The sequence below is a fragment of the Crocuta crocuta genome, unplaced genomic scaffold (assembly GCF_008692635.1).
Source record: "Crocuta crocuta isolate KB4526 unplaced genomic scaffold, BGI_CrCroc_1.0 scaffold69, whole genome shotgun sequence".
NCBI classification, from domain to species: domain Eukaryota; kingdom Metazoa; phylum Chordata; class Mammalia; order Carnivora; family Hyaenidae; genus Crocuta; species Crocuta crocuta.
In genome coordinates, this window is record NW_027551576.1 from 724155 (window position 1) to 747223 (window position 23069).

General features: G+C 37.0%; 1 protein-coding gene across 12 annotated transcripts in view; it reads left to right on the forward strand.

Annotated features, from left to right (window-relative positions):
* Nucleotides 1-23069, forward strand: part of SETD5 (SET domain containing 5) — an 83933-nt gene that overhangs the window by 24574 nt on the left and 36290 nt on the right. The window contains exons 1-9 of one of the 12 annotated variants that reach the window (XM_077751527.1): nucleotides 13641-13672; nucleotides 14241-14338; nucleotides 14496-14720; nucleotides 18061-18253; nucleotides 18534-18639; nucleotides 18966-19174; nucleotides 19513-19571; nucleotides 20086-20264; nucleotides 21188-21226. In XM_077751527.1, the coding sequence (XP_077607653.1) occupies nucleotides 18162-18253; nucleotides 18534-18639; nucleotides 18966-19174; nucleotides 19513-19571; nucleotides 20086-20264; nucleotides 21188-21226 (684 nt within the window). In that variant the 5' untranslated portion in view covers nucleotides 13641-13672; nucleotides 14241-14338; nucleotides 14496-14720; nucleotides 18061-18161. Of the gene's footprint in view, nucleotides 1-10020; nucleotides 10081-13485; nucleotides 13673-14240; nucleotides 14339-14495; nucleotides 14721-18060; nucleotides 18254-18533; nucleotides 18640-18733; nucleotides 18871-18965; nucleotides 19175-19512; nucleotides 19572-20085; nucleotides 20265-21187; nucleotides 21227-23069 lie in introns of those variants that run through there. The other 11 variants (XM_077751526.1, XM_077751532.1, XM_077751529.1 and 8 more) reach the window with 11 other exon arrangements.

The window sequence follows — 23069 nt, forward strand, 5'->3', positions numbered from 1 at the left end:
GAGAGAGAGAGAGAGAGAGAGAGAGAGAGAAAGCAGGGGAGGGGCAGAGAGGGAGACAGAATCAGAAGCAGGCTCCAGGCTCCAAGCCCTCAGCACAGAGCCCGACCAATAGTGAGATTATGACCCAGGCTGTAGTTGAACGCTTAACAATTTAAGCCACCCAGGGGCCCTGTCAGCATTTTAAATTACAAATTACTTTAAGTTTAATTTTATTGCTATTGATATATAGCTTATGATGAGTAGCTTGGTAATAAAATGTGTAGTGGTATATATTTGCATTGACAGTGATTTGAACTTATTTTCCACTATAGGGACCTTTAGATATAATTTGTGGTTTAAATAAGAATCATCGATACACATCCCAAATGCTTTTGTTCTGTGAAACCATTATTATTGAATTCTTTTTTGACTGGAAAGTGCTCCTCAGTTGAGTATTTTAAGTTTGTCATCACTAAGACTCTCCTTGCTCGAAGTGCTCTAAGAAACTTATCTTTAATACACAGGTTTATGGAATATCACACTTTACCTACTTTTGGGGTGTTCTGTGTTTTATTCATTTTTGTTTATTGGCATATAGCATATATAAAATGCTGTGTTAACAGCTGTGGATCATGTGTATACTTGTAGTTAGCTTTGCTATAAGGAGAAATTTGCATTCCTAAGAATACAAGAAATTGTATCAACAAACTCCTGTCAAAAAAAAATAATCACTGATAGTGTTTTTTCTTTAGAAAAAATGATTAAGACATTTTTATAGCCATAAGTACATAATTGCAAAACCAAAATATTACTCAGCAAATCTGTCAACTGATGAATTACATTAACCTCTTTATCCATCTTAACTTTTGCCAGAAAATGTTGGCTTTTCTCAATCACACTACCTACCATTATAGGCAGACCCCTTTCACCCATTTTTACAACAAACGAGGGCCAGCTCCACTCAGCAGATGTGATATGTACAACTCTTTCCGGGACTTGCTGTAAAATAATTCTGTGGAAGGGATTACAGATAAAGTAAGGTTAGCCATTAATTGATTGCTTAAAGCTGGGTAAGGTTTATGAATTCATTACAGGGTTTTCTTTAGTTTTGTACTTGTTTGGAATTTTTCATAATACAGTGTTTTAAATTTTTTTTTAATTTTTTAAATTTATTTCTGAGAGAGAGAGAGAGAGACAGCATGAGCAGGGAAGGGTCAGAGAGAGAGAGAGAGGGAGATACAGAATCTGAAATAGGCTCCAGGCTCTGAGCTGGCTGTCAGCACAGAGCCCAACGCGGGGCTCAAGCCAGGAACCGCGAGATCATGACCTGAGCCAAAGTCAGACGCTTAACCAACTAAGCCACCCAGGCAATGCCAGTCTGTTTTAAAGATGCAAAAAATAAGGGTGCCTAAGTGGCTCAGTCATTTAACATGGTTCGTGAGTTCGAACACAGAGCCTGCTTGGGTTTCTCTCTTTCCTTCTCTCTTTGCCCCTCCCCTTCTTGTGCTCTCACTTGCTCTCAAAAAATAAACATTTTTTTTAAAGCCATTTTTAAAAAAGATGCAAAAATTAACACCAGGATAAGTAAGTAGTATGAACATAATTTTGAAGAACAATAGATATTAACAAAAGAGGTCTTATTCCATTCAGGCAAAGGAGTTTGAACTAACCCAGTAGGTAATTGGGAGCCATAGTAGATTTCTAATAATGGAATGATAATGATCAAAGTTATGCTCTAGAATGGTTAAAGTAATGAAAGAATGTAGAGTAAATTGGAGGGTTGAGAGCCCACAGGTAGTGAGATCAGTTCCTATAATGCACCCTTAAAATTGTAAAGAGCTGAGTAATGTTGGTGAATGGATAGGTAAAATACAGTGTATTAAACATTTCAAAGGAGAAAGAATAGCTCTGCATTTAGGCTCTCAGTCAGGCGCTAGTGCCAGCTCCACAAAAAGGAGAGGTTGTTTCTGTGTTTTGGTTTGGTTTGGTTTGGTTTTTGTTTTTCATTTTTTTCCCCCTCATTTATCTAGGGCTTAAAGGACCAAATGGGTGTCTTGAATTTGCAGGCACGGTAAAAATTTAGTCAATATTTTGGCTTTTTTAGTAATTTAGTATCAATAAGCCTCTTAGAGTTTTAAATTTTTTTCTTTCCAAATGTCATTTAAAATGAAGCATATCCTATTTTATACTATTAGGCAGAACTGACAGAACAGAGTTTTTTGGGTTTTGTGTGTGTGTGGTTTTTTTTTTTTTAATTTATTTGTTTAAGTAATCTCTACACCCAACCTGGGGCTCAAATTCACGACCCTGAGATCAAGAGTCATATGCTCCTGACAGTAGAATACTCCATGGCAATGAGAAAGAGTGAAATCTGGCCATTTGAAGCAACGTGGATGGAACTCAACGGTGTTATGCTGAGCGAAATAAGTCAGGCAGAGGACAGATACTGTCTGTTTTCACTTATAAGTGGAACAGGAGAAACTTAACAGAGGACCATAGGGGAGGAGAAGGGGAAAAAATAGTTGGGGAGAGGGAAGGAGACAAACCATGAGAGAAACTCTTGAATACTGAGAACAAACTGAAGGCTGATAGGGGTGGGGGAGAGCAGAAGGGAGGTGATGGGCATGGAGGAGGGCACTTGTTGGGATGAGCACTGAGTGTTATATGGAAACCAGTTTGACAATAAACTATAAAAGAAAAAAATTAAGAAAGAGTCACATGCTCCTGCAACAGAGCCAGGCAGGCACCCCTAGAACAGTTTTGATAACCCGTTTGAAACTGGAGAGTTCAAATCTTCCATATTACTTGAAATTGTTCCATCAGAACCCTGCAAATGGCATGCCAGCCAGGTTACAAGGTTACATAATTTATTTCATTACTGGAAGAAGAAAATTGAGATCTTGGTGCAACTTAAAAGTTATCTCATGGGACAACCATAAGAAAATGCTCTGGTTCTGAAATAATGCTTTATTTATATTTTATTTTGAAGATCTCAGCCGAAGTTTAGTGAAAAAGCAACTGAGAGCTCTTACTATATAAGAATTTTACAGGACAATAGCACATCCATTCGGTCTTAATAGTGCATCAGAATTATTGAGAATTTGCAGTTAACTTTCAATTTAGGGTTTTCTTTTAGAATTAGAATGTAGAGCCTTCTCTAATGTAGAGTCTTCGGAAGAGAAAACTCACTCTATGAGCAGAGTTAGAATTGCATTTATTTAAAACCTCCTCAGAAAAAGTGACCAGCTTTCACACACTGTAGGACTGTGTAAAATGATTTTGACTTCGATGGTGGTTTGACCTCTCTGATACATGCTTCATAACATGTTAGCAGTTCCACATCTAGGAATGTATCCTAAGAAAATGTTTGTGTATGTTAAAGAAAGGCATATGTACGTGACTGTTCACTTGTTTATATTATGGAAAATGAGCAACAATCTAAACCTGCACAGGATTGACTTAAATTATGGTAGATCCATAGGACAGAATACTGTGCCAGCATTTAAGAGGAAGAAGTAAATTTGTACATATGCATATAGAAAGATGTCTAAAACACACTGCTAAATGAACAAAGCAGATTACAGAGCAGTAGAGTTATCATTTTTATTTTTGGAGTATCTTTGGGAAGTTAATTCCACTTCCCAAATGTGAGAATTTTACTTCTACTTTTTATTCTTTTGTAATGTTTGTAATAAATGTACAACCATTTATTATCTTAGTAATGTGTTAAGAATTAAGATACAGCTGTTAGTTGGGGAGGGGTCTCTAGTTTGCATATCAAATTGTTAAGCTTTAAATTCCTTTATTGCTATATACTTAGCCACCTGGTCTGCCTAATAATCACAAAACATGTATGGTCAGGTTCTGTTTGTGTGCTTGGGGTGCTTGCTGCCTGTTATCCTTCATTCTTTTTTTTTTTTTTTTTTTCAATTTTTTCAATGTTTTATTTATTTCTAGGAGAGAGAGAGAGAGACAGCGTGAGCCGGGGAGGGTCAGAGAGAGAGGGAGTCACAGACTGAAACAGGCTCCAGGCTCTGAGCTGGCAGTCAGCACAGAGCCCGACGCGGGGCTCGAACCCACGAACCGCGAGATCATGACCTAAGCGAAAGTCGGATGCTTAACCGACTAAGCCACCCAGGCGCCCCTGTTATCCTTCATTCTTAATAGAATTTTCCATGAAACAGTCAGTGATAAGTCTTGTCTAAACAATTCAAGAGATTAATAAAAATCTGTAAGAGACGCCTCTGTGTCACTGGTAAACTGTGGAGTGGTTTGGGGTTGCTTTCTTTGAGGGGAGGGTGTTATTTTCTCTTCAGAATGACTTAGTACCATTAGTTGTAGAGGCACACTTCAGTATTTTCCCCCCTTCATGGTTGTGAAAATGCAATACTTGGCACATAGGCAAGCCTAAAAAGTTTGTAAGTTGCCTACCCTCTCCTACTTTGGGTAAGAGAAACATCTTAAAATAGCACTTAACATAGTTTTTGTATATAGTAGTTACTCATTTCATGTTTGTTGAATGAATGAAGAAAAACTGGCAAATCTAGATAATATAAATCCCAAGAGAGCCAGGAAATTTAATCTGGACTTGTGTGTGTACCAATAATAATTGATGCTTAAGTTTTAAATTTTGTTTTAATTCAGATGTTGCTATCTAAAGTAAACAGTAATTACTTTAGGGGTGCCTAGGTGGCTCAGTCAGTTAAGCATCCAACTCTTGATTTCATGATCTCATGGTTTATGAGCCGGGTTCATGAGTCGGAGCCCTGAGTCATGGCCCCTGGCAATTCTCTCTCCCACTCTCACTCACACACTCTCAAATAAACTTTGAGGGAAAAAAAAACGTTAATTACCTTAATAAATACAAGCTATACTTTAAAATCTTAATTTTCTTCCTTTTTTTTAAAAATTTATTATTTATTTCTGAGAGACAGCATGAGCAGGGGAGGGTCAGAGAGAGGGAGACACAGAATCTGAAACAGGCTCCAGGCTCTGAGCTAGCTGTGAGCACAGAGCCTGACATGGGGCTCAAACCCACAAACTGAGATCATTACCTGAGCCAAAGTCAGACGCTTAACCGACTGAGTCACCCAGGCACCCCTTATTTTCTTTCTTTTGAGTGCCACAACTTTGTGTTTCTGGCTTCTTACAAGTTAATTTTTTTATTATTGTTTTGAGAGAGAGACCATGTGCAAGTGAGCAGGGGAGGGAGCAGGGAAGGAGAGAGAATCCCAAGCAGGCTCCACACTGTCTCACAAAAAACATGAGATCATGAGCTGAGCCAACACGAAGAGTTGGACACTCAAACAACTGAACCACCCAGGCACCCCCCCCCCCCAGTTAATATTTTTGTAACTCTGTTTTTTCACCTGTAAAATGATAAATTCAATTCTAAACTTTAAATTCCTAAATTTTTTATGAACTGTAGGAATTTTGCCCAAATACTGAAAGTATAACAGGTATTAATGCCTCGTAAATGTGTACAACCCACTTCATCTGGAGTAAAGAAATAGGGTTCCCGTTTCAGGGTTTGAAAATGAAAAGAGTTTGTATAAAAAAAAGAAAAAGAAAAGAGTTTGTATAGATGAGGCAAACTTAGAGGAGTGAGATTTTCTTTTCTTACTTAGTGTGGTGCATGGCTCTAAAAGCCTGCTCTGAGGCTTCAAACACAGCAGGACAGAACCTTCAGAAAGTCTCGAAGAGAATCTCTCTTTAAAGAACTCTTGGAAGTTCTTTGAGGGTATCATTTTTATTTAATACTTCGAAACCCTAAAGTGTTCATGGTTCTTCCTAAGGACAGAAAGAGTCTGTGCATCTTTGGTTAGTTTTGCAGTAAATATCTGTTTATCATTGTTAAATGTGGTTTAAATAAAATACATCTTTTTTTTTCAATGTCAACCTAAAATAATTTAAGATCGTAGTATTTAGTTTCATTATTTATGGTGTGTACTCTTATCCTAAAACTACTTCCCCTTTCTCCAAGAACAACTAAGTATATCTTAGCCTCTATAATACTACCACTAATGAAATTTTTCATGGGGAAAGAAATTCTTCCTGTTGACTAAAATAGGTTTTTTTGAAAACTGGGTTTTAATTACCTCCTGTTCAAGTAAACTTAGAGCTTTTGTAGACAGCTGTTTATTATCCCAAGCCTAATAGTCCCTAAAGGGAGTATAAATTTAGGCAAAGGAACCAAGGGATAAACAAGTGTTGGAGGAGAAGAGGTGAAAGAAAAACTTTATCTTGACTCTAAATTACTTTAGAGTAATTCTTTAAAAAAATTTTTTTACAAGAGTTTCTTTAAAAAATGTTTTTGATGTTTGGTTTTTTGAGAGAGAGAGAGAGAGAGAGAGAGAGACACAGAGTGCAAGTGGGGGAGGGGCACAGAGAGGGAGACAGAATCAGGCTCCAGGCTCTGAGCTGTCAGCAAAGAGCGGGATGCAGGGCTCACACTCACACTCGTGAACCTTGAGATCATGACCTGAGCCAAAGTCAGCTGCTTAACTGACTGAGCCACCCAGGTGCCCATAAATTTCTTTAGTCTTCATTGTTTACCCCCAGTTTCTTCTTTATCTTCCGCCTGAATTTCTTCTAGATTCTTTGCCTGCATTAACTTGATTCAAATCGTAATTTATAGTTTATACCATCCCAATTAAATGAACTTTTCGCCACATCTCTGAGCACTCTCTCTTTTTTTTAGAGCTCATCTCTTATTTTCCAATAATTCTTCTAATGTTTACCACTTAACCTCTGCTACACTGTTTGGTTTTTTTTCCTTATTTACCGTTTTTTTTTCCCCTTATTTACCGGCATATCCTCTTCTTAGGTTACTTACTGTAGCAAAATTAAAATACACACCCTTTGGAGAATAGTGAAAATAATTATTAGCCACATTCAGGTTAGCAGCTCCTCTTCACATATATTTAAAGGTCACAGAGTGCCACTCTTTATTTGCTACAAATGCTAGTGTATATGTACCTGTGAGTGAACAGGACAGATATTATTCTTTTGCACAGATGAGAAAACAGACTTTGAGACACTTCATGAATTGCCAAAGCCAATGCCAGGATTCATAGATGAGTTGTGGGTTAGAACTCAGATTTCCTACCTCTTAATATAGTACTTTTTAATATTCTTTTCCCATCACTCCTTTTTATTGTTTTGAAAAGAAGAAACTAAAGTGTAGAAATATTTAAGATAAATTCAGCTTAAATATCTCAAACTCCAAAGCTTTTGAGTAATCAGGTTCAGGATCTTAATTAAGGGCTGTTTTATTTTCACTAATTAATGGCTATTTTATTTTAACCCGTATTGAAAATTTTTCTGAAAAATTCTTTTTTCCTCCTGACTTAAGTATATTCACTTTTTGAACTACTATAGCTCTTTTATTGCTTTAGAGTTAGTCTAGACAGAATAGTAGATTAGGCTGAATATATTGATTTGAGGAGACATCTTAGATGCTTGTGTTTTACTGAATCCCAGTTTAAGAGATTGCTTTCAAAAGGAAGAAATTTGGTTGATTGTAGCTTATGGCTTAGTTGGAATTCTGAGAACTGAGAGTTATTGTATGCAGGGTCTTTTATGTAGTAAATGAGGAGCGGAAAGCCTAATAATTTTATAAAAGTACTCTTATGTACAACTTAATACTAAAACTCTGAAAAGAAACCAGACCTAGGAGGTAAGAAATCTAGGGAGGATTTTTAAATTGAGGATATTTTTAATTTTGATTCCAAAATAGGAAGTTGTGGCCAATAGGATGAAAATAATCATTAACCCTCTTAAAAGATCTGAAGTAATATTATTGCCCTTGAGAAAAGTAAGCATTGCAAATTGTATCACTATTCAACCTACTGTTTACGCCAGCCTAAATAAGAAGAGATGTTCTCTTTTTCTGCAATACATGCCTATCTTTAATATATTGGGCCTCACATAATTTCAAAAACAACTACAAAATATACTTTTCTGGCTCTTAATTAGTGAGTGTGCATATTTGTCCTTTCTTTGAAATCTCATAATTGAGCCCTAGATTCCAGAGTGTTTTTCATACATATGGAAGCCACTACTACTTTTCACAGCGTTTTCTAATGAGAGTAAGGAAAATTTCAACCGTTTTGTTAATACCTTGCTTTTAAAACCTTGTTGTTAACATGCTTGGAGAATTATATTCATAAAAGTAGAAATGCTTTCAGTGTTGTATTTAAAATTTATGGATGATTGAGATTAGAAAACCAAAACATTGAAAAGAAAAGGGACGTTTTGAGAAGATGGCTTGTTTGTATATATTTAAATGTGTATTCATTTATATGTTTTGTCAGAGACCAAAATTGAGGAAGAGATGTGGCTTCTGGGGGTTTGTGAAGAGAATTGATCAGAGATTGCTCCTTGGCTGAGTTGCTGTCTGCATAGGCTGTTAACAATTGTTTCTCTGGCAGCAGATCTTGTTCATCAGGATTGCATCATTTCTGGGAGAATGGCCAAGGTCCACAGCCTCAGTACAAAGACTGTCTGAAGCATATGAGGCCTGTTCTCTTTCTAAAGCGGCACTCCTCTTCCTGCCAGTCCTCTTCACAGGATTACTGAAGCAGACTTGTTCTGAATCTCTTTCATTGGATTGGCTGCTTATTGGACCCTTGTCTCCCAGCTGCTTCCGGCTCACCTGGCTGATGCAATTTCTTTTTCTGCAATCTCTGTTGGAATTGTTCTTAAAACACTTCTTGTATGTCTGCTCTGAGAGTGATCAGATAGATCACACAGGTCTTGTGCTTTCAGCAAGTCACATAGAGAAGAGACTGTCAGAATGACACAGACAGAGACTGTTGACCGTTTCTGAACCCAGTTAAAAAGATGGGTAATTATAAAACACTTCTGGCATCTTCTAATTAACATTTTCTCCAGAAACTATATGTGTATGTAAATGGTGACTTCTTTAAAAAGTGCTTAGTACTGGGAGACTGGTTGGTTCTGCTTCTGAATCCAAAAACTTAATACTGTTCCTGTGAATTCTGGTGACTTGTTCTGGAAATTGTTAAATTGATATGAAATTGGAGTTCGATACATTCATTTTCCCACTACTGTATATTCATAATATTTAGTTCCCTTTTTCCTCATGTCATTTCTTACATCTTTCTTTGTTTTTGCTAAAGGAGTCCACTTCTTTCTTGGTTTATTTTTTCTTCCTTTTACTATTACCTTCATACCTTTTATTTTTATAATAATTCTGAGCATGCTCTTTTAAAATTGTTTTTAACGAATAGTTTATTTTCCAGTTTTTTGTAAATAAAATATTGACATGAAAGTACATTTCTATTGCTTGGTAACTGAAATCCCACAAACAGCTCTTTTCACGTACATAGATACATTAACATTTTAGGTATATATTAACACATATATAGATATATTAACGTTATTTTGGTTAATGTTAAATTTGACTTTTTGCTGCCTAAAATCACCTATTTTCCTTTACTTGTTGGAGAGTAGAAAGTTATTTAAGGCTCTAGTTTACCCTATGTTTCCATTATGAAGTTTGCCACACATAGAATTGCCTCCTTTTGTCAGTCATTTTTTATAGCAGGACAGGAGGATAGGTAGGATGGAGGGGAGGGAGGTAATACCAACTTCTACTTTAATAGGTGATTGTGGAGAGTAAATCTGACATTTGTTTTTTTAAAATGCCTCTGGATTTTGGGAGGGGGTCAGGATAGAAGAGGTACCTCCTAGGAGAGATAAAAAGAATCTCTTGGGAAATGGGAGAGAATTCTCATTTGAAGAAAAGAGAATTACCAAATAACATCATATTTTCCTCTTCTTAAGTCTAATAAAAATAATTTTTTTCTATTATTTAGGTTCTGGCTTTACAGGGAAATAGGATATGTTGATTAAAGGACAAAAATATAGTACTAAATGAAATATAGGATGATTAACAAGCTAGTGTGTAGAAATGAAACACATAAAGTTACTGTTAAAATATTCTGTATAATTCTATTCTTTGTGTCTATTAATGTTACTACTTTCTGTACTAATCTGTGTCCCAACTTTTTCTAGGTCTTCAGAGTTACTGGCAGATAATTTTGGGGGACTTCATATTCGGAGGTCTATAAAAAGGTGACTGAGTCAGATAAATCCTTTAAATTTGTTTTAAGCTTTATATTGTAATGAATACTACAATTACATGTTGAGATCATTGTGATTATAATTCATTCAGCAAACATTCTCGAAACCCTTTCTGTGTGCCAGGTACCATTTAGAACATTGAAACTACAACAGAGGATAAAACACAAAAATCTTGTCCTCATAGAGTTTATAGTCTTGTAGGAAGAGACAGAGAAATTAACAAGTAAAAGATATCCTGAAATTATTCCACCTAGAGACAGATTTAACACTCTAAGACACCTCTCCAAACTTTGTTTAGAGAACAAACTGGTATACTACTAAGCTTCTTCATAAACTATACTAAGAGTCTTGGCTTATAAAGCTAGAGTAATTATAATAAAATATTGTATATAGATGATCTGTTAAAATGACTTTAGTTAATATGTTAATAGTCAAATTTTGCAGAGTGTTATTTCGGGAGGGAACGACTCAGGGTCATATGAGCCATTTGGTTTTGTTAACGTGTTTCGAATTAGGAAGCCTAATATTGTGAAAGTATTATTTAGAACAAGGTGGCCATGCTGTAAATGGTTGCCTTCATCAGGAAGGATCATGTAAAATTAGACAGGAGGAAGATGGAGGAATTCATGAGAAAGAAATTCATAGTTAACTAGTTAATATTTCTTAAATTTATCAAGTATCCAAATTACCTGTGTTGAGATTTCAGTAAGGAATGTGTTAATCACTTATTCATTAAGTAAATATTATCTGTAATAATTTTCCCATTGTTTCCTTTTAGTATATCTTTTAAAAATGGCTCTCAAAGATAACACAGCTTAAGTTTTTAAGTTGTCTTTCTTCTAGAAGCCTCCATTTTTTAATGAGCAAAATAGTAATGGCTATGACAAAGACTTTTTAATGGTATTGAATAACTTTTTTCTATCCTTTACTGAAGTTGTAACATGTGATTGAGATTTCTATATTCAGGGAGGTATGATCATTATCAGACTCACCTAATGATCAAGCCATGCAGCTTCTGGGCTTTTTGGTTTTTGTTTGTTTACATTTTTCTTTTTAGTTCAGGTTATAGAGTGATACTAAAATTAGAGGAAGGGTTGTAACCAACAGTCCCCAATATTTAACTGTTTTTTGAGCTTATTAAGTATTCTCTCTTCTATTATTTGTAGATTTTATTTCAATTTCCCAGAGGCTTGGAGGATGTACTGCCTAAATTTGTTTTGGTACTGTTAGGGAAATGAAACATTTATGCGTAAGACAGGCCTAAGGAGTTAGGTTAGTCACTTCTCTTTTATAAACTGAGAAGAAAAAGTAGGAAAATTTGCCTTTTTCATTTCAGTCCCCAAGTCCAGCAATATGTCCCCTTCTTGTATAGGAACCAGTGTCTGGCCTTCCCTCAGATTTGGAGAGTCGTAGATCTTGATGAGATCCAGCTCTTTAAAAATGTAGGTTCTAGGGAGGACTGCTTAGCTCAGAGCTGTTTCTAGTATTCTAAAACAACAACACAAAAGTTTAATATTGTCTTAATGATTCTTAAAGATCTTGGCCTTATTCACTATTCACAATTGGTTTTCTTATCCACATTAATTTACTTCATATATCGAAAAAGATTTCACGTATCTCACACGGTCTACCATTTAAATTTTGCATTATTCCCTGGATTTAGTTAGTATCTTGTACTTTTCATTGCATTAAATTTCTTTAATATAAATGTTTGATTTATCTTCTCATTTGTCTTTCCATGAATCAGTATATCAGTCATTATTAACCTGGGTCTTTAACATTCACACTTTCTTCCCTCCCACATAAAATGCTTTTTATTTCATTCTTTAATGGCTTAATACAAAACCACTAATGTGAAATCATAATGAGTACATTTTTCCCCCTTTGTACCATACCTTCAAATTTCTTAATGTACTTTTTTTTATGATTTTATTTTTTAAGTAAACTCTACACCCAACTCAGCTTGGGGCTCAAACTTACAATCCAGAAATCAAGAGTCATGTGCTCTGCCAGCTGAGCTAGCCAGCAAGGAGCACCTCACTCTTAATGTACTCTTGACTTTTTACAGTTTAGTAGTTTGTGAGTCTTTGTGTTCCCAAATTCCACTGGTTATAGGTCAGCAGCTCAAGGTATCCTCTCCTTTTCCATGGAAAATTTTCTTTATCATGAAACCATACTCTTTATGGTTTATGTTTTTATTTATTTCGTTTCCATTTTTTTTTTTTAAGTTTTATTTATTTTAGAGAGTGAGCAAGCAGGGAAAGGGCAGAGAGAGGGAAAGTGAGGATCCCAAAAGGCTCTGGTAGCACAGAGCCTGATGTGGGACTTGAACTCATGAACTGTGAGATAGTGACTTGAGCCAAAACCAAGAGTCAGATGCTTAATTGACTGAGCCACCCAGGTGCCGCTGTTTTCATTTATACCTGGTAGTGGACATTGCCTCACAAATATAGTTAAGGTAGTTGCATCTTCTCCCAAAATTATAGTTAAAATAAAATGGTTTCAGAGAATGAAAAGAGGGGCACCTGGGTGGCTCAGTAAAGTGACCAGTTCTTGGTTTCTGCGCAGGTCTCATGGTTTGTGAGTTTGAGCCCTGCAGCGGGCTTCATGCTGACAGTGCAGAACCTGCTTGGGATTCTTTCCTCTTTCCCTGTCTCTCTGCCCTTCCCTGCTCACTGTCTGTCTGTCTGTCTCTCTCAAAATAAAGTTTAAAAAAAAAAAAGGAAGAGAGTGCTCTGTGACATAAGACGGCAACAAAAACAGCTGTATCCAATCAAATACAAACAGAGCTCTTTTATCATCACATTTAATCTGGAAGAAATAACATTGTTGGCTGCTGGTAAAACTGCATTTATTTGTGACCGGGTGGGGGACTTTAACTGAAGATATTTAATTTTTTTTAAGTAATCTCTTAAAAAAGATGGGGATTGAACTCATGACCCTGAGATCAAGAGTAGCATGCTATACAAGCTAAGCCAGCCAAGCACCCCTAAGTGAAGATCTTTAATTATTAAAGAATTTAGTTAAACTCTGATATTTCTGTTTACTTACATTAGAACATACTATATAGGCTGCCAGAAAATTCTGTTTCATGAGCAGTTGTAGAAAGGTGGAAGCGTACTTACTAGTTAAGCAAGGCAGACCATTACTTTCCCTTTTGCTAAACAAAAAATTTTTAAAAAATGAAAAGCAAGCACAACTTTCGCTACCTCATTTTGTAGAACATTAATGTAGTACACAATAAAATAGGACAGTGTGTAGACCCTTTGCTGTACTTGTTTTATTTATATTCACCCCTTAAAAGGCTTATTTTAAAAATGGAAAAAATATTCTGTAGCATTTAGAATAAGTTTAAAGAACTGTCAGGTTACTAGATACTTTCCTTTTCTGTGGCAGGATTCCTCATGTCCATAACATGTTGGTTAAAGCTGTGCAGCTCACCCCCACTCTCAGAGTGGCCAGTCTCCATTAATTGGACCCCGTGATTTTCACTCTCTGCTGTATTGGACGTCATGAGCATTGCAATCCCTCTGGGAGTCACCACACCAGATACATCCTACTCAGATATGGCTGCTGGATCAGAGTAAGTGCTACTTTCTAGGTAGTAGGTGCATTACCAGTTTGTGTGAAGATAACTTTCTAATGGGCATCTGATAATAAGTATGCAGTATTTTCTAAACCCAAGCCTAGCCCACTGTAAATGACATTAATTAGACCTTTCCCTTTTCGCCCATAGAAACTGGAGGAAAAAAAAGAGTTAGAAAGGGGAGGAAAAGAATGGGGTGGGGGTGGATTTCTTAGTAAATAATATCATTGAATTAACTTTGCAAAGTAGTGATTACATTTTCATTTGTTTTGATGGGTTGGGAAGATTGAAATAAAGTAGGTGTCACTACCTGCTTGTGTAGAGTTAATGATTATTCTAATGGAGATAAGGAGTTCTCTCCAACTGATTTTCCTTGAAGGCCTCTTCCTATGTACTTCTCACTGTTCTAGAGTAAAGGGGCTAAAACTTTATATGGGCAGGTTACTTAGAACTTCTGATATTTGGGATAGAAAACATGGAAAGCAGTGTCATCTGTTTTTTAATGTAATATTCATTGCCTAGAAAGAGGACCTTCAAAATCAGTGGTACCAAACTTTTTTTTCAGCTAAGAGCAGCTTTAGGAATTCAGAATTTGTCGAAAAGCCCAATCCCTAAAATAGACTCTCAATTCTTGAAGAATTTAAATACCAAATGGCAATGAAGGTAGGCCTTCATTATAAAACTTTATATATTATTCACAGTTTAAAAAATTTTAGCTTTTTGTATCCCTTCTCTTTTAAGTTGTCCAAGATTCCCCCTGCTCACAGATTCCCCCTCTTGTCCTTTTACCTCCCTTGTACCCAATCTTCCTTGCTTACAGAAAGGAAGTGGAAGCCCCCTACCTTTCAAGACGAAGTGGCACTACACCAGGATGTGAAAGTCCAGCGAAAGAGACCCAAGGGGCCTAGGGGGCAGCACACCCCCAGAAGCCAAGTCTATTCCAGGCAGTACCAGGGATTAGGGTCTGGGCTGGAAAAATCCTGGTGTTTTGAATATGTTCAGGTCCAGTTCAGACTCTTGATCCCACAGCCACTTCTTGAGTGAGGTGGGTGTTGCTCTAATTCCCCTGTTTCTCTTGCCATTTTCATAGTCCCTGGGGATTCTTCCCCCTAAAGCAAAGCAAAGCAACTGTACCAGAGCTCTGGGTTTAACTGCATCCCTGATTAATAGTGGTTTTCTTCCTTAAAACTGAGAACATAGTAAAAAGCATGTTTATTTCTTCACAAAGCCACCTAGGATTACTTACCTGTTTATTGTCTTCCTTAAAGAGGAAGTCTTAACGTGAACCTACCCTAAGGAGCAATATTTTATATTCTGGGGTAGTCTAGAACTGAAAAATGTTGGCCTTATTCACATATAAAAAGGAGGGTGGGGGGTGGGAAAGGTGGAATTGTGTTCCCTCCAGGGCTTTTTTTCCTGTTTTGGTTTTGTTTTTATTTTTTTTGCATGCCAAAGAAGATTCAGTTATGCCAGTAGCTGAGACTTCCAAGTTTACAAGTACTATTTCCCAAATTTCGTACTGAAAAATCTTCCTGCATTAGGAACTATAATTGTGCAGTGTTCATGGATGTTTATTAAGTCAGTTACTACCTCTTATGGATTGACTAACAAACCACACAGGTAGACAGTGTTAACAGTGGTGAGAAATTTCTACAGAGAGATTAAATCAAATTAATTTGATTAACCCCAAATTAAATTAATTTGGGATTCGTATAAAAAGATCTAAAACAATTATTCTTAAAACTGGTGTTTTTCACAAAGTACAGAGATGACCACCCATAAATGCTGCTGGGTAGTCCAGAAGTAATTGTAGACTTCAGGCCTAAAAATTTGACTGCAATGTTTCTATTTCCTGAAAATATTCATTGTAATCTCTTGACAGATTTCTGATACTGTTGTCATAACTAATTGCACAGTTGTTTGTTTAGTATTTCTACAAAGCAAGAGAATGTCAACAATTTGCTTATGTACCATTCTGTTACATTTTAGATGATATTTGTTAATGTTTCACCATGCATGTTCCACTCTTCCTGCATATCCCACTCTTCTGGGCACTCTAAGATTAAACTTGGTATGAAGGGCAACATACTCCATTAAGTAAAAGACCTAGATTTTATCTCATGGGTTTTTAAATCTGATAGCAACAGTATACATTATGCATTTCTAATGGATTTGTAGGAGAACCTCTAGAGGTAACAATAGAAGCAAGGATTTTTCTGAATTTGCAGTTATGCCATAAATGGATTCAGACATTTTCCAAGAGGTAGCATTATAGAAGCAGGTTGCATGTTGTACTTAAAACACAATCGATGCCGAATCTGTTGTAAGCATGGCTTCTGTGTATGTGCCCGACTCTCATAGCAGTTTAAGAATAGAGGAAGAAAGACATTAATTACATTTGGATAAAATGGTTCGCTAATAAGGAAACACAATCCTAACACTCCAGACTTTTAATCCATATTTTAAAATATAGATAAAAGCTGATATATATATGTCAAGGACTATATATATATATACATATATATATATGTCAAGGACTGTCCTAGGAAATCGTATAGTTATCTGTCAACATGTAACTAATTAATAACCACTATGGAAATTGCAGTTTTCTCATCAAAAAATAATGAGTTTTAAATTTTAGTATTTTGCACGCATAGCAATATATTAAATGCTGTGCTTTACTAGGAAGTATTGTCCAGGATGGCCTTTTAACCTCCACAATATACATTTTATTTTTATTCCCTAGACTTGCACATGAAGTGCATATGTTCATATTTACCCAGTTTGGAGATGGGTAAGATACAACCAACATAGCTCCATCTCCATGGCCATATTTTATTTCATGCTACATTCCTTTTTCCCGTCCAGAAAAACTCCATTTCTAATAAACAGCTGCCATATTTCACCCCATGTGTTCAGTGGTACAAAATATCTTATACAAAATACGTACAGCTCTTTGGAATACTTGTTTATCTAGTGAATTAACAATGTTGTGGAAAGTTATTACTTTCTCTTAACTGTCCATCATAGAAACTAAATTCTACCTTCATTTTATTAATGCTTGTGTGCCTTCAGTTTCATTTAGGAAACCCCACCTGTTTCCTAATACTCAGAGCTGATTGCCTCTCAGTGAGCCATGTCAGATCATCTTTTCTCAAGAATACTGACCTGCATTCTTGATGTACCTCCCACCCCAGTTCCCATCTTGCAGACACTCTTAAAGAATAAAATGCATGCACTTCACTAACAGAATACTTTCCTATGTCTAAAGTTCTTCTTCACCTAGAAATTACCTTTGCTGTTATTAATAAGATCCCTTCTCACAGTTTTGGAGCATATAACTGGGTGAGTTGGATATATCTCAGAATTTTCTTTTATCCCTCACTTCTCAGCTGACATTGCACCACATTGAACTGCACACTTTATTCCTGCCAAGTCCAGTATATTGTATACTTCCAAGCAGGATAAATGTATGTTCCTTAAAGCAAACTATGCCTTATTTGATTTCCTAAAAGACCCTTTCATCTCTAAGGCTAAGTTAATACATGTCCTTGGAGTTTCTGATTTGTTAATCTCTGTTCTAGTTAACATAAATGACAGATAATCTATTACTAAGTTCAGGAAAGTCATATGATTATATTCCTTAATTATCTTTCAAAATTCCTTAAAATCTAACCAGGTAACAATCAGAGTTAAAAGTTCTTTTTTTCCCAAAACTTGTATTTTGTCCTTTTTTACCTATGCCTTTTCATTATCAAGTAAAGGCTTATGTTAAATTTCTAAATTTGAACTCACTTATAATTCTTTTATATTAATAAGTTACACTTGAACAGTTTGCTTTCTATTCATGAAGGTATAAAAAGATTCTAAGCCAAGTTTCTCAATAAGCCTGGTTACTTAAATTTTTGAAAATAGAATGTTGTCCTGGTTTTCCAAACCAGTTAGGCATAGTAGAAAGAGCACAGGATTTGGAGTTAGACATGGTTTCGAATTCTGGCTCTGTCAGTGTGTGACCTTGAAGTCACAATCTCACCACCTCAACTTCTGTAAAAATGGGGTGCTATTTACCACGTTTACTAGTTACAGAGTAAATAAATTAATGTACATCAAAGCACCTGGAAAATAATTGGTGATTCAGAATGGTAGCCACTACTACTCTTAACTGTTTATCAGTAGACAATAACTTCTGAGAACACAGTTTTGATTATTTTGAAGTTCTGTGGTATTACCATGCAGCTGTTAAGTAATTGTGTCCTTGATATGCTTGCATGTCATTGGTGGATGAGAAATTATTACTCTAATATTTGAAAGGTGTTTGGGGGTTCATCCAGATGAGAGGTATGATAAATATAAGATGCCGTTGTTTTTACCTGTACTTTCTTCAGGGTATCCTGTCTTGGTAGTGAATGGAAGAGGGCCTGGTCCCTGGGGCAGTGCAGAAGGCACTTTCATCATCTCACTCACTGCAAATGTCATGTGAGGTTTCATGGAAGTATTAAGAGATCCAATTAAGAAGAATAGTTCTGAGTCTAAACCAGCCCAGAGTGGCTTCTCTAGGGGAAACTCCCTGCTCAGCTGGTACGTTTGTGTTTGTCATTAGGGACACCTTGTATTCCAGGTGCCTGCCTTGAGACATCTGCCTGTACTGGCTTCATGTTACACACAAATCCACATTTAATAACACTCCTGTTATTTATAGGCTTAGTTATGTTAATCAGATTGTTTCACTGAGTTCCTTCTCTTATTCTAGTGGCTGGTGGTTGTGGAAAGAGGAGGGGTTAGAATGGGAAGTTAAAGTCTTAGTTTAAGGGAAGATTAGGTGTTATGCTATCATGCATTGCTTTTCGCCTTTGTGCAGCCCTGAATCTGTGGAGGCTAGTCCAGCAGTTAATGAGAAGAGCGTGTATTCCACTCATAATTATGGGACCACTCAGAGGCATGGGTGTCGAGGACTGCCTTATGCTGTGAGTATGCATTTGTTTCTCTCCAGAGCAGTGATCTTCCTGGAGTGTAATCCATTCTTATACATTGTGACTTTCTTGAAATGTTTATATGCAGCATGACGAAGTTGCCCCTTTTGCACTTCCCTGCCTCCAGCGGACGTCTAGCCCTGCATCATTGTTCTTGTTTTTATGTCCCAGTTGACCTTGGCATTTTGTTTTATCACTTTCCTGGTTGAAGCCAAAAAACAAAGGGTACTACTTTCTTCTTTCTTTCCATATGTACCATACTTTAGGGGAGAGAGGGGCCAGTGTTTGGACACTGTTGATTTAAAAAATCTTATTTTCAGGATCATAATTACGGAGCCCCTCCTCCTCCGACACCTCCTGCTTCTCCCCCTGTCCAGACGATCATCCCTCGTTCTGACCTGAATGGCCTGCCGTCGCCCGTAGAGGAACGCTGTGGAGACAGCCCGAACTCTGAAGGAGAGACTGTTCCTACCTGGTGTCCTTGTGGTCTTTCTCAGGATGGCTTCCTTCTCAACTGTGACAAGTGCAGGTAAGATCATGCTCCATCTCAATTCAAGCCTGGGTTGCTGGGTTTAGGATTTCTTACTAGTAGGGAAAAGCTCAAAGTATTCTTTCTTGTGTTTGTTAATGTAGATGATTCCTTAGTGCTCCTTGGCTCGAATTCTCTGCACTAGGTGAGAATTGCTGACAACAAGGAATGAGAGATTGATGTTAAAGCTATTGAATTTGATATGAAATTTAATGTCCTGGAAACATTTGGTAGGTGGGAGGAAGGGGGTAGTATACGCAGAGACACATCTCCCACGTGTGTGAGGATGTGCTGCATGCTCTTGGAAGGACTACTTTAAGTTTATTTTCCCTCTTTAGGGGAATGAGCAGGGGGAAGGTTATTAGACTTCATCGGCGGAAGCAGGACAACATATCAGGTGAGCTGAAAATGGGTTGGGCCCATATTTTGACAGATAAATATTTATTTTGCAGTTTACATAATCATCTCAAGAACTCCTGTAAGTTCCCATGGTCCCTAGCTCTTCATGAAGAGAAAGCTGCTCTCTTACAAGCACATTGTACTTCTCTTGTTGTGAATTAATGTATCCAAAAACATTTTAGCCCTGAAGTAATCAATATATGTCTTGTGAGCACACACACCAAATAATGAGATCCTTTTACTGTGTTACACATTGAGGCGATGGAGCTTGAGAACTCACCCCAAGGGAAAAAGTATATATGATGTAGAACAGGGTTTCTATGCTTGATCCAGTGATATAGAAAGAATCTTGATTTCATAAGGAAGGTGGGTATTTATGTTCTAAAGATGACACAGTTAATAGTAAGTTACGACTTCCTGGACATGGAGTAGAGGTAAAGGAAAAAGCTGCTTTTAATGCACTTTTGAGACTGTTTGCACAATGTGTAAACTATGAAATAACTTTTTTCCAGGTGGGGATAGCAGTGCAACGGAAAGCTGGGATGAGGAGCTTTCTCCTTCCACTGTGTTGTACACAGCAACACAGCACACACCTACAAGCATCACCTTAACTGTTAGAAGAACCAAACCCAAGAAGCGGAAGAAGAGTCCAGAAAAGGGTCGTGCAGCAGCAAAGACGAAGAAAATCAAGGTATGGAGGGTAAAAGTATCTTAAGTAGAAATATATTGATATAGTTCAAATTCTGGACCAAGAAGGCACCAAAATTCTTTTAAGAAGTTTGATCCAGTTATTTGAGGGGCCACTCTTGCTCTACTTGCAAAAATCGGCTAATCTATGTTGTGAATATGTAGACCAGCCTCTCTTCTGCCACTCCATACCATCACAGCTGGCACAAAGTTTCTTCTCCAAACCCCATCCCAGGTAGGAAATCCCAGCCCCACCTGGCCAAGCCCGTAGCCTCCAGTCTAGGCTTCTGCTGTCCTTCAGTATCTCCCTACCTCCTCAGTCCCAGAAATGCAGTCTGAAATTCTTGTCCTGGAACATGCCCACCTCATGTCATTGGGTTGATTGTTTTTTCCTTGTTTCAAAAAAGTTAGGAAACTTCTCTTCAATGGTTTAGGCTTCCTCAGTGTTGTGGTCACTTTCCTGTATTCTCACCTACAAAGTCTCCAGGAGAAACCTCTTTGTTTTGTGTTCTTTCTTCCCCATCATGGCAACTTTGTTGCTCCTAGATGACTTGCCCACCCCTTGTTAAGGGGATTGGTCTTTGTTTCCTTCTTAATTTCAAAACTGGTAAATCTGCAACCTCACGAAATGTTTTTATTTTTCTTTTAGTGACAGGAGCGCATATAGGATTAAAGTGATGCATGCTCTTCCCTGTTAATTACCTAGTTTCACAATGGAAAGTGTTAGAATTAGCCTCAAAGTTCACTGGCCTTGAGCTGCCCTTATTCTTGATAATAGTGTGGGGAATTCCACTGTATTTGTCACCTAGGGAAAAGGGGACAGACTAAAACACTAGTTCTTGCCTTAGTTTTAGTCTCAGATAGGTATAACTGTCATTCTTGGTACCAAGTTTTGTTTTGTTCTACTTGTTTTCCTCTTTGGGATAGGCATTTCGAGAGGGATCCCGGAAGTCCTTGCGGATGAAGGTAAGGGGTATTCTTCCCTGATGCTGTGTTTTACTTCACTGTGATCTTGCATTTTGGTCAGCTTCTTTCCTGACGTTGATGGTCTGGGAATCTTGGACCCTGCTTTTTGTTAGTTTGTAATTGTTGCCCTTCAGTTTTCATAGAGCCTTTCTCTGAAGTAGGTTTTCTTGGCCATTTTCTGAAATATTTTCCCTTTCTATAATGAGCCTTCATTTACTGGTTTTTCATTAGCTGCTTTTCTGGTGGGTGGGGGGTGGGGGAAGTGACATTTTACCAAACAAAATGAGGCTAATGTGTTCTGTCGTTGTAATTGGCCTCAGCCTCCGAACTGCAATTTTTCTAGTGATATGGGGTCTCTTGTACACCCACCCTAGCACCATTTGGACTTTAAGCACTGGTTGGAAGGATAATTTTCATCAGTTAGAAAAGCAGTATTGTTGATAGGAATTATTCTTACTGGAATTAACTTTTGAACTGTTTTTTCTCTGGCATATCTATTTGATATAGAAGATGCAGGTTATGCTAGTGTGTTTCTTTTCTTCATTTATCAAATGAAAGAACTTATTAGGTGATACTGGATAGTGGTTGGAGATTTGAGAAATTATGTGCAGTGGTTTAAAAGGACTTTAGGTACGGGTGATAACAGTTTCTCCAAAGGAGATTTGATTCTACTATCTGGTATTTTTCTTCACCTATGTATGTAAGAAGATAGCATAGCTCCCAATTCATTACTTGTGGCTTCATAACATTTACTTAGAACTAAGATCTAATTTAACTTTATAAGCATTTCTATCCCTAAATGTGTAAGTGATTAAAAGCAGGGTCTTTCCTGTTGACAGTTATATGGCATAAACATTAAAATCTTTTAGTAAGGAAAATCTTTATTAGAATTAAATTACTTAAGTATCTGTTGAGTACCAATCAATATGACTGATGTTAACGAAGATCACAGGTGACACTTTATCTAAAATTTGAAGGCCTCACTTTGCATATTCCCATAAACAGACTTGTACATACCTGTAAAAGCAATGGGAAAGGACTTAGAGCCCATGAGCATCAAGGGTCCTGGGATGTTTTGGAACACAACTTACTCATTATGTTTTGTTTTGTTTTGTTTTGTTTTGTTTGCTAGATCTGTCTCCTGTAAGAGGTCACATTTGCTTAGAAGGGACCTTAAATGGACTTATGGGGCAGACATAGCCCCGTTCCCAACTATTAAGCCCTTTTTTCTTTTATTAGCTAACTGCTGTAACTTACCTCCAGATTTTCAAAACTTTTGAAAGCTATTGATTGGCTGCCCCTGAAAACTACACATAAACATGTAAATTACTTGTATTTTCAAGATGTTGACAGTTCCTTAGGCATTTTAAAATTGAAGTAACAACAGCAAAAATACTAGTTTCTTTTGATTCTCATATCAGAATTCCAAGTTGGGTTATAAGTTTGTACTCAGAATTAATTATTAGTAAGAGCACCACCAGAGATGTGGATGAGAGACATAAGAATGAGAAGTAGTCATTGTTTGGATTTGTATCCCAAAATCAAGAGTTCACCTACTGGAGACTAGTCATAACCACTAGGTGCCGGTAACACATACACCCAGGTGTGGTAATCAGAAATGACTTCAGATATTACCAAATGTCTCCTAGAGGGAAAAAAAAATCATCTCTGCTTGAGAACCATGCTCTAAACCCATTGAATTGGGTTTCTAGTACCCAGAAGAAGGTAACAGCAGAGTAGTCAGAGTTCTGTTAGTGAACAACAACTAATAATGTAACAAAGGCTTCTAGTATAAATTAAGTGTAGTTAAATCATCAGTTTAGTGATCACGACTGAATGCTTA